At 43.6% G+C, this 17154-nt stretch overlaps 1 protein-coding gene across 2 annotated transcripts in view; it reads right to left on the reverse strand.

Annotated features, from left to right (window-relative positions):
* The window catches only part of dac (dachshund family transcription factor), a 392393-nt gene extending 379701 nt beyond the window's left edge, over positions 1-12692 (reverse strand). Inside the window, exons 1-3 of one of the 2 annotated variants that reach the window (XM_089591784.1) lie at positions 11926-12692; positions 11835-11857; positions 11193-11785 (exon numbers count right to left, since the gene is read on the reverse strand). In XM_089591784.1, the coding sequence (XP_089447910.1) occupies positions 11193-11785; positions 11835-11857; positions 11926-12013 (704 nt within the window). In that variant the 5' untranslated portion in view covers positions 12014-12692. Of the gene's footprint in view, positions 1-11192 lie in introns of both variants that reach the window. The other variant, XM_089591754.1, reaches the window with a different exon arrangement.
* Between the last annotated feature and the right edge of the window lie 4462 nt (positions 12693-17154).

Consider the following 17154-nt stretch of genomic DNA (forward strand, 5'->3'; position numbering starts at 1 on the left):
ACCTTACACAGTTTTTGTTTTTGTACACTGAAAGAAAAAAAAAAAATTAAAATTATAGAGGAATTACAGTAAAAATTGCCACTCCGCACAGTAAATCGGATGCAAGTTGGCAAAAAAGGAAAAAGTTATTATTTTTAACAGTAAAAATTATTGTTTTGACAGTTAAAATTATGGTTTGAATAGTAAAAATTACGGTTAGAATAGTAAAAATTTATAATGCAGTAAAAGTAAAATTCATTAACCGGTCCTTTTAAGGTTTACTGTCCCAGCATAGTAATTTTTACTGTTCTAAACATGATTTTTACTTTTCGAACCATAATTTTAACTGTCAAAACAATAATCTTTACTACCGAAAATATTAATTTTTTTCCTTTTTTGCCAACTTACATTCGATTTATTGTATGGACTGGTGATATTTGCTGGAATTTCTCTACAATTTTTAATATTTTTTTTCTCTCGGTGTATAGCTGCTTGTATAAAAGTGTTTGCTTGTTCTCTGACTATATTATTATTATTACCCCCATACTATTAATTATCACACTATAGCCAATCTACCTTGCAATCTACCCCTCAGTATGGGTTTTTTTTTTGTTTTTGGTGGTTGCAATTGCAACACAAATCGCACTCAGCTATCAATATCTTTAACCTGAAATGACCTGACAATGAGCATTAAAAGTGCCGATACGTACCATGTTATATACTTGCACCTGTGCCCTCGCAAAAATCGGTAAATAACTGTATCGGAAAAGCACAGCTCTGCTCCGTATTACCTCAAAATATACAATGAGGAGGCGGAGAAACATTATACATCGTCACGCTGCGCTTGTTGTACATCAACTTAAAATATATGTATATACCTATACGTATAATGTATATACGTACAACGTACAGTAAAAGGCGGAATGAAAAAAAAAAAAAAAAAGAAAAACAGTAATTTGCATGGAAGCAGTTCGTAGGAAAATTTCACACAATGCGATCTACTTTCGAATTATTAATCTCGTTAATACCGTACTGAGTACAATACGTACAACGATATACGTATACGCTACTGCAGCTGTTTTAATTAATCGATTCATAGTTTTTGTTGACTCGGCACATTTTACGCGTACACCTATATAGTATTAGTCGTAAGTATATTAATAACTACTCTTCCGGTTGCTTATACGCGCAGTCTTGGAAACTCTGATGCTTAAAATAAGGTGAATCTTTTGTCTTGTATCCTTGAATATAATACTCAAAATGTATATTTATTGTACATAGGTTGACGCTTCGGTTCTCCACAAGCGTCGCTTCAGTGTATAAAGATACAGAAGTACAAGAAACGAGTAGAACGTAAAGGGGGAAATGTCAAGCGAGCGCGTGAAACGGAACGTCGAGAACAATAAAAAGTAGATGAAAATGGCAAAAAGCACACGAGTGAAAACAGGAGAGTCGATAGAGATTACGTATATATCTTCTGATTGCTTTATATGTATATATATATATGACTGGCTTCGATACACATTAATTTGTTGTAACATTATAATACGAATAGTCCGGCGTAGCTAATTGGAAGTGTAGGAGACGGGGGAGGGAGGGACAGCCGCAGTTTCCGGCTACAGTAGTTTGTATGGATATAGGCGCGTCATCGGGTACCCCCTTCACCGCCAATTTCTTCTGTCTGTATAGTAGCAGTGTATATAGTATACTCAGCAGAGAAAATCGCCTCTGTCACCCTTTCGCTTCTCATTAAGTGCAGTGTGTTTGCTGTGCCGTACAATACACGTATAAGGCCCGGCAGTCGCCAAGCTTTTTTATCGTACACGAACGTTTATTCTTATGACGCCCCCCAATTCCCCCCTCCCCCCGGCTTCGACGATTTCTTTTGCCCGTTCCTCGATCGCCGTTTTTCGTTGATTTGCTCGACGCCGCCCGACGAAGCATCGCGTCACGCTCCATACCATCGATTTCTAATGGGTTTTTTTTTCGTTTAGCTGTGGGTATATACAATTTATTGCGTGGTAACCACGTTTAAGGTGTAGGTTATATGTTTCGTATAAATTGGCTCGCGAGCTTGGATAATTTGTTTGCTTTCTACAATTTACGTTTTTGTTGACAATACACCTCTATACCTTTGTGTATTTGTATATGAGTCATACGTGCACAAGTAAAGCAAGCTCTAATGGTTTACCCTGTGCCCGTGTATCTGTGTGTGTTTCTTGAGAGATAGGGTTACTATTTATATATTTTAACACTGTTATAGTCAAGTTGGTGAGGAAAGTGTTGGATTTTTATTTTCCGATGCAAGAGCGCTGTTGCTGAAAAATGAAAACTCGAAAATTTCTTCACGGAGGGTTCGTTCAAGCAACCGAAACAATTCCATGAGCAACTTACTTTGGGAAAGAGAATTATCAAAAAACTTGCAAAGAAACTCAATAAAAATCTCTACTGGTTTCCTGTTCACGCTGACGCGCAACGTGGTGACCAACGACAACCACGACCCCAAGATCCCATGGTCCACAACGCCCCGCACACTCGATGCAACTTGGCGTTATCTGGTACACTGGCGCACCGAAAGATGTTAGAGACCGTAAGCCCCCGTCTTCCCTACTTTGCGTGACTAGCATCTAAGAAAAATCGGGAGAGCACAGGGTATATACTCATACTGTGTGTACCGCGAAAATCGATAATCCAAAGACGGAGTGCGTCGGTGGAAGGGAGGGGTGGCAAAGCCGTTTAGAGAGAGAGAGCCTCTAACCCCTTTACGGAGGCAGGGATTATAAGCGAACCCCGCGTGCAGCAGCCTTCGATCCCCAAAAGCAGCGCGTCGCCCCGTCCATTCTTCTTCGACACTGCACAAGTTCGCTAACCCCCCCTCTTGGGTGGGTACACTCGATATCGGAAAAAGACAGCGCCTGTTCTTTTCGCCCCGCGTGTGCGGCTTCTCCTTCACCTTGAGTAAAACGGCGGATCGAATGTCGGCCCACGACATATATATCTCCGAAAGACAAGCTCCAGAGCCGCTGTCCCGGTCGTCGTGCAGGGGAGTCCGTTCGTTGCAGCCGGCGCCTCCCATTTCATGCGAGAACAAATACAATATATGTACACCGACCGACGCACACGAGATACCGCAAGAAAAATTCGTCCGAATCGTCGCTTGTGGTTCTCGTTTATGCGTACAAGTGTGCGGTAATCTCTGCCACTGGACTGCTTGCCTCTGTGTATATACACTTACATTATGCACCATCCAGTTGTAAAAATCGACTCCGCGCTTCATACATTTTCGAAAATCAAATTACGTGATTTATATCATGTTTGCCATGATACGGGACATTAGTAAGTTGTTGGGTCGCTGATATTGGGTTGCAAACTGATAAGCATATAGATATATACTTGTACGTTCACAGCTTGAGTATTTGCCTCGAGATTGACATTTTGGTTTATTAGATTTAGCATACCGTGGATATGATCATATTTACGTGCGAAATATTTCATGTAGAGTATTGTTCATTTATTTTTTACGCTATTGAAAGACTGTACGCCACGTAGACCGTCCATGATAAAAAAAAAAAACAAATGTGTAAAATATTCATCCTCATACTGTTAGCAGTTGCAGAGCCACTTTTAGTTTCTTGTACACCTGAGAAAAATTATACACACCCAATGTGCATACGTAGGAAAAAACCGCAAAATTTTAGAGAAAACCACAAAGATTACGACGCAAATCGGTAAAACAAGGAGAGTCGAGTTGAGTCAAGTGTTTGAAAAAAAATTCACATAATTATATCCCGGTTTTCTTATGTTTTCGTAAAGATGTCATTAAACTCAAGCACACATTTTATCATAATTCGATACAAATGACGTAACTTGCACTTTCACCATCGATGACTCTTTAGCTCAATAAATTAACAGTAACTTTGCGATAAATATTCTGGACCGGACATATTAACTTCTTTTTTAACAATCATTATATTGTTAATCAAGCATAATTATTTATATTGTTAATTGTTCAATAATTACTATCAATCATCAACATTTGTTAACCAAACAATCGTTACACATGGACTCTCTGCCATATGTTGTCACTATTGGTTTTATTTACTTTAATTTGCGATCTAAATCGATAAAATTATACATAGCCTGTTCACCAACTAACCAAACATACTTTTGCAAATATTTTCAACAGGATTTATAAAAGAATTTTGAATTGACAGCACTTTGAACAAAACATGTGTAGAAAAAAAAACGTGGTTTTTGTTTTACACTGAGAACAAAGAAACTATTTGTATTAGGTGACATTTCTTACCTTCCATATCACTCATAGCGACATCTCTTCGTCATTAGATACAAAAAATTAAGATAAAATAAATACCATCACAACCTCCAACACCACGAAATAATGGCACCACCAGTACATATATTCTCTTTTTTCCCCGATCGATAGGCACCGCGTCACCGGTAATTATCACCTGCCAAGGAAACACATATCAGGCACACCTCTTTAACCCCCATTGCATATATTATACCCGTCTCTCTCTTTTTTTCGTTCATTCGTCAAACCTTTTCTCACTTCCGCGTGGTCAACGCAACCTCGTACTCCTACCGATACTACATCCTGAGGGTGTAGCAAGAGGTTCAGGGGTGGCAGAGTCCGTCCTCTCCGTGGTGTGTGTATATGTATGTATGACACAAGAGGTCATCGGCTCTGCCACTTTTTTTTTCACTTTGCTTTTAAACGTGTGCTAGAAAAAGGTTAGAAATTCCTCTGCCTACCGTATACTTGACGCGCATGTCGATCAACCCTTCTCCTCTCGTCTCTTTCCCCCTTATTATTTTTACAGTAAATGAATACATGAGCACCCGATAGAGAAAAAACAAACAAACAAAAACACAACAATGGTCGACACACGTATATTTACCCAAGTGCATGTGTGATTTTTAATTGAAATTTATCCGCTCGACCAGTGTGTAAAAATATCAGTGTCCCGCATACCATGGGCTTTTGCGCGCCACTACCGTGTATTATATAGGTATGGCCACTGTTGTCGAAGGAAAAAGAGAGATGGCACGTGCGAGTATATACATATATAATTCATGCGAGCGAGATCGGACGGTGATTTGCGCGTGCTGCCGCTATCTTATCGATGTAGGTATTAGAGAGGGGGGGGTAAGGGGGGTGAGCTTCGCGGCGGATGTTATAATGTATTTATATTTTATGCGCAAAGGAGCGGAAAACTCGTCGCGGCCGAGAGTGAACGAACGGTGGCGATTCTACGCTAATTATTCGTGTCGAACAAGCTCTCCCCGAGAAAATTTTGATGAATAATTAAATAGCCCCCCTTTTCCCCTCTACGTAGCTCCTTATCGCCGTGCTTGTGTTTTGCGTCTGCGCCTGTGTTTGTTGAACGTGGAAGAGGAAAGAAAAAAAAAAAAAAAAAAAAAGTCGCTGAAATTTATAGCGGCGCCAAGCTTGAACGTTTAATTACAACGGCCAGAGGACGATTTTGCGTGCCTAGTTGACTCACGCGTGCTCTTTCTCTAGTTTTTCTCGCCGCAAGAGAGTAGAGTGTAGAGTAGAGTACGCGCGTAATCATTGCAATTTCATCGGGATTTTTCGCCCCCCCTCCCTCTACTAATTTTTTTCATTTCGCTGAAATTATTGTTGCGATGCCCAGATACGAATTCAATTTCGATAAGCCACTTCTTTTTTTCCCCCTTTTTTACTGCTGCCGAGGGAAAATGGCGTTTTAAAATTATAATGCGAAACTTGGTTCGTACCCAGCAGCGTTGCACGTATATACCTGTATCAGTATTGTTCATCGTCTCACAGAGAGAGAGAGAGAGTGGGTAATTTTGTTGTTTTCTCAAATTAATTCAGTTTTTCCTGTATACAACCTCTATATGTGTTTTTTTCGTGAAATGACGCGGTTAGGGCAAAGACGATTTGGATGCATATGAAAAAAGTGCTTCCAATTTAATTACTCGATCGACCCTTAGAGGTATATAGATCCTCCACGGTTAAGTTTCCCTCAATAGGAGTGTATATATATATAGATTTTCCATCTTCGAAGAGGGGAAAAACACACATCATACAAGATACCGAAAGACGCTGGACTATTAGCGTGCGCAGTAATCATCGAGTCGTGGATGTAAGTGTATTTTGGAAGAGGAAACGAGAAAAGCAGCGAAAACATTCACCATTCACCCACGAGACAATGGCCTCCTCCTAAACAGAGAGGGAAATCCCACAGAGGGCCAGCGGTGGTAAGCAGCACCATCCCGTTCGTATGTGCCTATACGTGTGTAGGGCACACGATAATTTCTCAGCTGTCAAACGCTCGACGGAGCGCCCCTGCCGCCGCCGAACATGAAAGACTGGATCAATCCCGCACTGTGTATATACCTATAGCGTGGGGGAGGAAAAAAAGTATAATGCTCGAAACGCACGCTTCTCACACACGAGCGGGGAATTGGTAAAAAAAAAAACTCGCTGCTACCATGCGTTAGAATTTGTACGGCACGCGCGCCTAGAGCTACAATATATTGTATACATATCAAAAAATATAATGAAAAACACGGGGATAGAAAACTATTGGGTTATTGGAGAGGGGGAGAGATGGTGGCCCGCGAGGGTTTTTCCTTCCACGCAGGCTAAATGCAAGGAGTTGGGTTGCACGATGTATAAGGTATATATATACAGCCGTGAACGAGCCGACGGTGGACTCACGGTGCGGTGGCGTACTGTTTCATATACGTATAATGATTCGATTGAGACGCATCGCTATATACTGTCAACTGATGTGCAACGAAAGATATCATTGTCACTTTTGACGATTGTTAAAACATCAGTCCTCGAAAACCCATCGACCCATGTAGTACTGAACAAAGCGAAAATTCTCCAAATCGCTAAAACCGAAGGGTTTTTAACAATTAAATAAGCAGACGTATGGATATACATATATATGTGATAAGTACAATCATAGAGATATAAGATTAGAGTGCACCACATTACCCTGTACCCTCATGCTGTCGTAAGTGAAAAAGAGACCGCTGCCAAAAGGGGGCCCTTCGGCGGTTGTCTCTCTCGCACGTGGCATCATCGCACAGTACAGAGTTTGATGAGGATAGCTGCTCACTCTATATTCTTACATCTCTATGAGTACAATCCACTAAGACATATGCCAATATATATTTGTAAGTACACATATACATAGAGCCAGAAATTAACGCTCCCACAACTGTTGCGTCATCATATGTATGTATATTGAGGGTGAGAGACACATACAGAAGATACACAGAGGAGGGAATCCCCGTCGTTCCGTTTACCATTCCGTTTCGTCTGGCGGTGGCGCGTGGGTGGGGTATAAGTACAGATATACAACTGCTGCTGAGCTTTTACACCACACAAAAGAGCAACAGAGAGGGAGAGAGTAGAAATTCCCCGAGTGTTATATCCCTGTAGCAGGAGTGTCGGTGGTGGCGGTGGGTAGGGACAGAGTGTGGGGACGATTCATTCAGAGAAACAGCCGTGAAAGGGACACCTGTTGGGCGCCGGCTTTTCTCTCTCTCTCATTCCCATTCTGCAGTGGTATATATAATACGTTCTCTGCTCTGCGCAGGGATCGTGTGCGGGTCCCGCGACGACGACAATCGTAGAAACGTATACCTATATATGTATGCAAGCCACGGAGATCAAAACGGGGAGGGAAAAAGCCACTTGTGGTTACGGCTGTCGTCCCGTTGCTGGATTTCTCTTTCTTTTTCCGGACTGTCGCGTGCCGCCGCTCCTCCAACAACATACATATATATATAATCGAGGGAGATTTATTTTGTTTCGTCGCTTACGACTGTCCCGTTCCTTTTTTTTTTTTTTTTTTTTTTCTCTTTTCTTACGATGAGCTCCGTGTATACTATATTTATTTCAGATTCGCATACTGCTAATTACATTTTAATCATCCAAAACAGGTAAACGGCTTTGGAATTAACGATGAGTGTCTGCATGTATATGTATACAACATTACAACACAAACCTACACATATTATATGTAGTGTTGAAAATGACCAAAAAAAGTGTACATGGCGTTTCGACGAATCCGTGCGCTCCGCAAACGTCGATATAAAGAAGTGAAATCAAGTCGATATTATTATGGCGTGTATACATTGTATGGACAAAGAGCCCTGCACTCCGATCACCGGCATGCTATATCGAAAGGAAGTGAAAGGCAGGCACGAGCGAAACGATCCACACAGAATAATCGAATATTTTTCTTCGAGTTTTCATTTTTCTCACCTCCGACTCTATACGTGCCAAAAATATTATAAAAATATACTACTCGAAGGCAAGGGCTCGTTACGAATTGGTCCTTTATTTTGCACAGCCGATTGATTTTCTCCCACAATTCTATACGTATCGATATACCCCTTTTTTTATCTTGGGTGGGGGGGGGGGGCCATATTCGATGGGCTCTCGATCGATGGGTTTCGAATCAATGGGTGAAATACGAGTGCGCACTTTCATCTTATATCCGTATTTATCATGTATTTTAATTACATATTATGTGTGTTTTACTGCACAACTTTTAACATATATATGTACAAGGGTATAAGTACGGGGAAAAATGAAGATTGATCGAAAACTCTGGTATGATTATTACAAAACGCGAAAAACGTCGATAAGATCATTGAAAAAAAAAAAAAAAAAAAAAAAAAGTTGTTTACACGGACTAACGCGCACGTTAAAGAGAAGAAGCGGCTGTATAGTCAAACAGTGGAAGTATAAGTAATTTAGATGTATCGGAACACCCGAGGTATACATATATGTATGTCGGGAGCGATGATTTAACTCTTTCTTGGCTTCTTCTCGTCGCTACAACATAAACAGTCTCTCAGCCGTGTACATATATGTATAACAATCGGCCTCAAATTCAACCCAACGTCTCACTGTCTACGAGATCAGATTGGGGGGAAAAGGGGGGGGGTTGGAAAAAATAAAACAATCAAGCAAAGAACATAGAGCCGTGGCAGCGACTGCCTGTACTGATGAATATAAAAAAGATAAATCAAATAATCCTCGCCTATGTAACGCCAGAGTTCCCCTGAGAGTGAGAGAAGGGGGGGGGGCAAGGTGCGAGATAGGCAAAAGCTCTCCAAGAGAGTCCGAAGATGGAGTGCTGCCCAGAGGCGACACGTTGTGTTATTAACGCGCACGGGCTTCCGTTTGCCCCCCCCCCTCTTCACACGCACACTCTATCTCTTTTTTAAAGCTGCGCGTATATATTATACACATGTGGGTATACGAACACATGATGAAGCGCGAAGATTATTCGCCCTTTACACGCCTGGTTTTTTGATGATTACTTCAATTTGCAATTCTTACCCAGAGGACGAGGAGTGACGCGACGGGCCCCCCGCATTTCCACGAGGGTTCCTTCATCTTCTGTTTTTCATTTGAGTTGATCTTTTTTTTTTTTTTTTGCTCGACTACCTGAAATTATTCACCCCCTCTCGTTACATTTTTTTTTTTTTTTTCCAATCGTACACTTATCCAAGAGATAAAAATCTGGTGTACGTATACAACACTGACAATTTGATCGACTTCTGATGCAACGTCTGAACAGAAAACGTTTGAAAAAAACGGAAAAAAAAAAAAAAGAAGCATTTGTGTTCCCCCGCTGCAAAAGTCTAGCAAATCTTTCGAGCAGACGTACACATACCGCGTACCAATATGCCGGTATCTACTCCTGAAATCGTGATCGCCACAGGGCATCAGACATTCACGCACCGTATATATACACAACGCATTCCTGAGAGCCGGACAGGCCAGATACGGGCGATTTTGCATCCTATGTACGCTCGCTCGTGTATATACAAGTATAAGGTATGGGTACATCGTGTATACCTACACCGGAGTAAACATTTTTTCACACAATAATTCGCCGACGCGTTTCTCTCTTTCCCGCACACGAAGTGCTTTTTACAAGAAAAAAAAAAAAAAAATAGAAAAAGATACACCATACGTGTAATATCGACGCGCGTGTGACCGTCGCCGCGTGCAACAACCATGCAAGGGGAAGGGAGAAAGTCGCACTTGCTTATCGTCGTGCGAACGATTTCGGCTGTTTTGCGCTATTTTTTCTTTTTTTTTTTTTTAATGGCATGCCGAGAGAAATTTTCCGTACGCCCGATTGATTTCTGTCTCTCTCTCTCCGTGTGAGAGATATTTGCTCGGAGCCAGAGCGCCTATCGACGGGACCGCGAGAATGAGTCGCGTTATTGTTGTTTTGTTATACATTATACCCGGAGCTGATTGACTTTGTTCTTTCTGGTATAGCTAAATATACCCGGTCGATATAGGCGTTTGGTGCACTTCTAACGAAAGAGCCGATGCGTGTTTGAGCGTGGGACACACCTTGAGAACTCGCTCGATGGGAAAAGTATTGAGTCTTATTTTTTTTTTTCCCATTTACGAAGGAGAAATTTTTTTTTTTTGGAATCCATACGTTTGCAAGAAAACGATTGCTTCTCGGATAGGATTTCAGGAGATCTCGATTCAGTGAAGAAGCTGAAACTAGCAGACAAATTCCAGCAGCTATACCTTCAAATAACAAATTCTACTCGGGGTACCCTTAAAACTAAAATAGATAACACCTCTTTATTTTACTAAATTAGGAAGGTTCCTGGTCTAGTTTTGTGGGTATACCCCAAGTAGAATTTTTTATCTGAAGGTATAGTTGCTAAAATTTGTCTGCTAGTTTCAGCTTCATTGATCACTGCGAGTACTTTTGATAGCGTCGCTTGGTTAAGATTGGCGAGTTCCATTTCCTTGTAAAGCGATCGTTGGCGGGGGAAAATCGTCAACGGTCGTGTCAATGTTTGCTCGTTGCAAGCAGTAAGTGCAATATCATATACAAGTAAAAAAAATATTTGTGCACGATCCGGACGAAATCAAGCATTTTTATTTCATTCGGCAGAGTGACATTCATGGAAAACGTCATACGTTTCCACTCGAGCCCGTACACGGAAGACGTATAATAACGATCGACATCGATCCTTTGTGTTGATGCGCCAACTAAACCACGTAACTTTGAAAGAAAACTTTGACAGTAGAAGATCAAAGTCACCTTTGAAATCGGTACGACGGGATTAGGGCATATTATACTGATCCTGCCCATGTATCGGCAACGATCGGCCGATTGCTCGCGTTATAAACTTACCTGGCGGTCGTGCAGTCCTTGTAGAGTACGTCGAAGTCCTTGCAACTGAGGAGCTTGCACCTGTTGACGCCAGGCTGTATGGCCCCGAGGCCCCTGAGGATCCTGACCTGCTCGACGTTGCAGACCAGGGGCACGATGTCAAGCCTCTTGAGTTTCGTGTACACGGTGTGGAGGCCGCCCACCAGGTGCTTAAGAAACAACTCGAAGGCTTGGGGCAGGCAGAGCATCGTGTCCCCCGATATGATGAACGCCGCGACCTTCTGGCCCCGGTAATCCACGAGCTTGCACTCGTTGGCCGTGGGATCGCTCGTACTTATCGGCGGCGGACTGCTGCTGTAGTTCCTGGGCGGCATGACCGCGTGGTGGGCCGCCATCAGGTCGAGCGGTGACCCGTGGTGGGCCCCCAGCATGCCCCCCAATTGCCCAAGCAGACCCAGTCCCGGTGGCGGCAGCCCCGGCATTCTGGGTACCATTCCGGCCGGCGTCCCCGGTGGCCCGGCACCCCCTCCGCCCGACAACGGGGGCGGTGAGAGGGGCAGGCCCTGGGGAGGTGAGCCCCTCGTTGGGGAGCCGGGCGTCGGCATGCCCCGGTGCTGGGGTTCCCTGTGCTCGGGGCCGCGCAGCTGGTCCCGCGGGTGCGACAGCGACGGTGGGACCGGTGGGTGCTGGTGGGCACCCGGCGGCAAGCCGTGCATGTGGTGCTGTTGTTGGCCGGCGCGTTGGTCCGGGGCGCCCGGGCTCGGGGGGTTCTTGGGGCTCGCGCTGATCGGGCTGGCGCGGCTGCTGGGCTCCGACGAGCTGTCCATCGCCCCGTGGTCCATGGTGCTGCTGCTCGGCGGGGGCGAGGCGGATCGGCCCTCGTAGCTGGTGTAGCCCGACTGGAGGTGGTGGAGCTCGGCAGGCGCGGCTGTGGGGCTACCCCAAAGCTGGCGCTCCGTATGCTGGGCCCGGAACCACGGGTATATCTTCGCTAGGGGATGAATTTTCGGGGCCGGTTGGCTGGCTCGCGGGCCCCGTGGTTCACACGGAGCAGCGAGTCAAGCGAGACGAGACACGAGTCTCAGCGACCGGTCGCCAGTGTCATTCTTCCTTTTTTCCCCAACTTCCTACCCCGCGCTCTCACCCTTCCTGCCTCTTTGTTCACTCTGTTTTTTACTATCCTATTTTCTTCAAGCGAAATAACAATTGTAATATACAACACCAACAGCTGATTTCACGGATAACCGGTTTCCTCCTCTCAGCGACATTCGCTGATATCGCTCGACTATCCACCAAAAAAAAAATATATATATATATCGTACAAGCACAGCACAGTTTTATTATTATACTATTATTTCACTCGACTCCTATTGTTATAGGCACTCAACTGTTTTCCACTATTTCGTTGTTTGGTGGTCATAACCCGTATAGTTTAAGCACGTACACCACAACAACACACTCGTCTGACAACCGAAAACCGAAAATAAAACTCGATCACGGACGTACTCGGATACTCGTAGGTTTCACGTGTGCCTCGCAAGTGTCAACTCAACCGTCGCGCAGATCCATCGCGACTTTTCGGTCGTCTGCATCACCGAGCGCACAGTGTTTATCGCGAGGGAAAACATCATTTGGAAGATACCCGGGGGGGTGTTTTCTCACGGGTGATCGGCAAGGATGATAACGAGCGCTCGATCTCGACACCCGCGTTGACAGTTACGTGCCGACGACACAGCTGACGGGGCGCGCGCGTCCGCGCGGCGAACTAACCTCCGCGCACTTTTTGCCCCTATATCTTGTAAAATAAAAACAAAATGGGGAGAAAAAAGGCACACACGCGGCACGTCCCGAGGATAACCCGCGAAAAGATAACGAAATCGATTTTAAGCGCGATCGCGAATAGTACCACTGCCACTGTGCAGACAGCTCTGCGGAGCGGGATATACGGGGATGAAGGCTGTGCTGGCGGAGTCTCTCTCCCACCGCGCGTATGTTCCCTTCTACCGATGCCCTCGTCCTGCGGCGTTTGCCAAGCCACCAGCGCCAGCAGTCACAGATGTAATAAATAAAAACACACACTCGGCAGTAGTATACCAGCAACAGCTCTATCTCTCTCTCCTCTCCCTCTCTGTGTAATAGGTAGGTTGGTACTGTGTTTTCACCGCGCGTCAGTGTCCCACATCAGAGACACAAGCGCGCGCGCACACGCCACTGCCACCGGCATCACGAGCGAAGGTTATACGACCGTCCCCGCCGCCGCTTATTCCGTTGCTCTCTGTTTCTCCCTCTGCAGTCTCTTTCTGCGTTTGTCCGTCTGTCTCTGTCTCGATCCGACTGGCTGGCCGCCGCGCGCCGACATCACCACGCGCCGAGGGGAGGGGACAGGGCTTATCACTCGTCCTACGGTGGTGGGGGAAGACCCACAGTCGGAGGGGGCGGGGCCACTACGAGCAGATTGGAGGGAGGCGAGCGAGTCGGCGGGGGCCCGATTGGCCGACCGGAGGGGGTTAGGCCGCGCCCCCTGAGCTGCCCACCACGAGCCCGCGAGCTATCGGCCAATCGGGGGCGGGAGGGGGGGCGAGACCGCCGCTCGAGCCGCCGTTCGGGCAGGCGCAGGGCAGTGCGCGCCGAGCCGCTGGGGAGGGGATACAACGCGCGTGTTCCCTGGTGGTGGGTAGCTTTTTTAGGCGCGCTCGCTTCTCCTCGCGCTGTTTTCTGTGTGGATACGGAGTGAGGGGTGCAACTGCAGCCGCGGAGAGGGCTGTTCTGCACCTCTTTTCTCTCTTCCCGATATACTACTACGTTGTATAAGTATTTGCCGGTCTTACAGTACAATATTTATATATGCACACACGCGCTCACTGAGGGTATTGTGGCCCTCTCTCTCACTGCGGGCTGCCCTTACTTTGTGTTCCGTGTGCCAGCGGTAGCGCAGTGGGCGACGGGCTTTGCACGCGAGAATATGGGCAGCACACGCATGCACCGGGAGAAAAGAAACAGAGTCAGTAGTCAGAGTGTGTGCCTCCTCCCTCTCCGACGCTTTCTCGTCTTTGATTCGCCTCTCTTCGACCCTCCGTGAATTTTCTTCTTTGTCTCTCCCTCTCTTTCTCCTCGAAAGTTTGTCTCCGACAGCGACAGGAAAGAATGCCGTGTCCCCGGCATTGGAATCGATCGACGGGGCCGTAGAAGAGGGCAAAAAGAGGAGGAGGAGGAGGTGCTTCGACATATATATATATGTATCCTTGTGGCGAATAAGAAGGAGGCGGTAGAAGAAGAACGAATGTCTGCGCTCTCGCTCTCTTGTCGCTTTCACATCGTCGTTCGCCATCAAAGTCACACATCACGCGCGTAATATAATACACTTTTGTTTCGCACCCTGGCTATGTTATCCAGGTATACATGCATAGCTGAACACTCTAGTCCTTCTCTTTGAGTCACCATCTTTTTCTCCTCCATACCATCTCTTTGGATTACGTTGTACATTATATAGGTAAATTTCAACCTAGTGGTTTGCTTTTTTAGTGAAATTTATATTTATCTATGACGTTTTTCGTTTTGTAGCGACTGCTGTTGAGAGACTTTTTTTTTGTGTTTTCATTCCTGTAGTATGTTCTTACGTAGAGATAAAATATAAATAATTTTAAGACATTGTACAATGAGAGAGAAAAAATGATGATATAAATGACTGTGTTATAATGATAATCTACATCGCCGTCTAGAGACTTGTTTTTTCATTTTTACGATTATGGACAATAATTTCTCTATTGTATACGCAGTAAAAATCACTGTACTCACTATATAAATTAACGTTCCAAATAGTAAAAATTCGTGTTTAATCATTACAACTTCTCTACGACCAAATAATACCAGATTACCCTTCTAGAATAGTAATTTTTATAATTTTTTTCCCTCTCGCTGTACTTATTTGTCAACCTTGAAATATTTGTACATACGAGCAGTTTATAGTTTTAATTAATTTGTTTAGTTATGTATATGTGTGAATTTTTTTATGAAAACAAAAAGTAAAAGACAAAAAAAGCTTATTTTCGCCAGTTGTGTGCTTTCAAGACCCTTATGGAAGTGATTATACACTGCAGTTGCGTAATCTTGAATTCATCTGACAGCAGATGATAAAACCAAAACTATAAACTTAATAGATGTCAGGAAAAGATGGAAAACAACTTTGGTGAATCGAGTATAGTGAATGGCTAGATTTTTTAATATTACATTATTTGTTTGATCCAATATTTCGACGTCCTCGTAGCATCATCACCATCAATCAGGATTGAACGATGAAAATCCGAAAATACATCATGACAGCGGACAACGATACCTTTCGCCTTTTGTGCATTTCTTTTGGAAATTATGTGATTTTTGCGTGCACAAAAAATAAGATGGCAGTAGATTGATAAAACGGCACTTGGATACGTTTACGATATAAATATTGTGACACAACATCTCAATTTAAATGAAGGAGATGCTCATTGAATTTTTTAAGTACCCTAAATTCATTGCAAGTAGAATTGTTCATCTTCCTCGAAATAAGTAGGTATTTACATCATAAAAAAGTGTCGTTGGAAACCTTCTCAATTCACTGCGTTATAGTTTGGTATATACTTTGTAAGGTATAAAATATGCAACTGTGAACGTCATAATCCATGTATACTTTAACAGTTACATCCTTGACGGCGACGCGTTGAGGATGACATCGAAATTTTATACCTGGCACAAAATGGCGTATTCGAAATTACATTGATATTAATCCTACCACAAATTAATACCCTTAATGTATAAATACGTCGCTGATGGAAAAAAAAAAGTTTTTTTTCTTCGAGTAATTTAAAACAAATCACGTACTAAATCTCGGCACGCATCACTGCACTGCATAAACGGCAAATTTGAAAAAAGAAAATTTCAGAACAGGCTTTCGTTTAAAAAACGCGTAAAATAAATCAAATCTCCCTTTTTTTTCTCAAAACGCGCAGTAAAATAACAATATATTATAACGTTAGTAGATAAGTAAACATGAGTCATAAACAGCAGCCGATAGAAACATCAAAATCAACGGCCGAAATCTCCATCGTTTTTTCGTCCTCCCACTCCCGCTATCTCGAGCATCGAAAATGGTAAGGGATAAAAAAAACACTCGCCCATCCGCACCGTGCAGCTATATAATATATATATGTATACAGCATCGCAACAACCTTCGCGTACATGACCTATACGGGTGAATGTACGTTTATGCAACATCATCACATATACGCTTTAGGCTCAATGTTTTTTGGTTTGTAAGTATATATAGAGAGTAATCGAATAATCTTTGACCTTTCGGCTGCTTATCTCAATTACATAGACGTTTTGCGGCCAGCGGAAGGACTTGTGCACCAAAAAAAAAGCCGATATTTGTATATAATTTGTGTGTTAGTGTATATATACATGACAAGAGCCTTACACATTACACTCAATCAAGGAAATAGGTGTAGGTGATTCTGCGGTGATTGGTCCAAATGGTGTCCATCTCTAAAGTTGAATCAGTCAAATTTCACTGCGAATCAGTAAAATGTTATCACAATAAGTAAACGACTTTTCACTTGTCATTAGTCAACATTGACTAATTCGACTGATCTAACTTTAGAGGAAGAGAGCTCATGCCGTCAAAACGTGTTAAATTAGCGAATATCCTATGAAGCTCTGCCAGGGAAAAATAAGGCTTTTTTGACGAATTAGCGCGTCCGCGTTATCAACCACATTTTGTATAATCACAGATGATATTCGTACTCTGTTTGAACTAACAAGTGAGAATATTATCACCGCAGACTTTTTTTGTCATGCACAGTTATACCAATCAAATCATCGTTGTGAAAGCGCGAATGTCATCGAAAAATGACTCGTTTAGTTTCGCAGTTTTATAAACTTGATCTAACATCAATGACTTTCTAAATAACAAAGCTAAATTAAGCAGTCGCGCATGCCGGTGATAATG

This window comes from Copidosoma floridanum, unplaced genomic scaffold (genome assembly GCF_036245765.1).
Source record: "Copidosoma floridanum isolate Cflo_tuat_1 unplaced genomic scaffold, Cflo_Japanese_pri ptg000001l, whole genome shotgun sequence".
NCBI classification, from domain to species: domain Eukaryota; kingdom Metazoa; phylum Arthropoda; class Insecta; order Hymenoptera; family Encyrtidae; genus Copidosoma; species Copidosoma floridanum.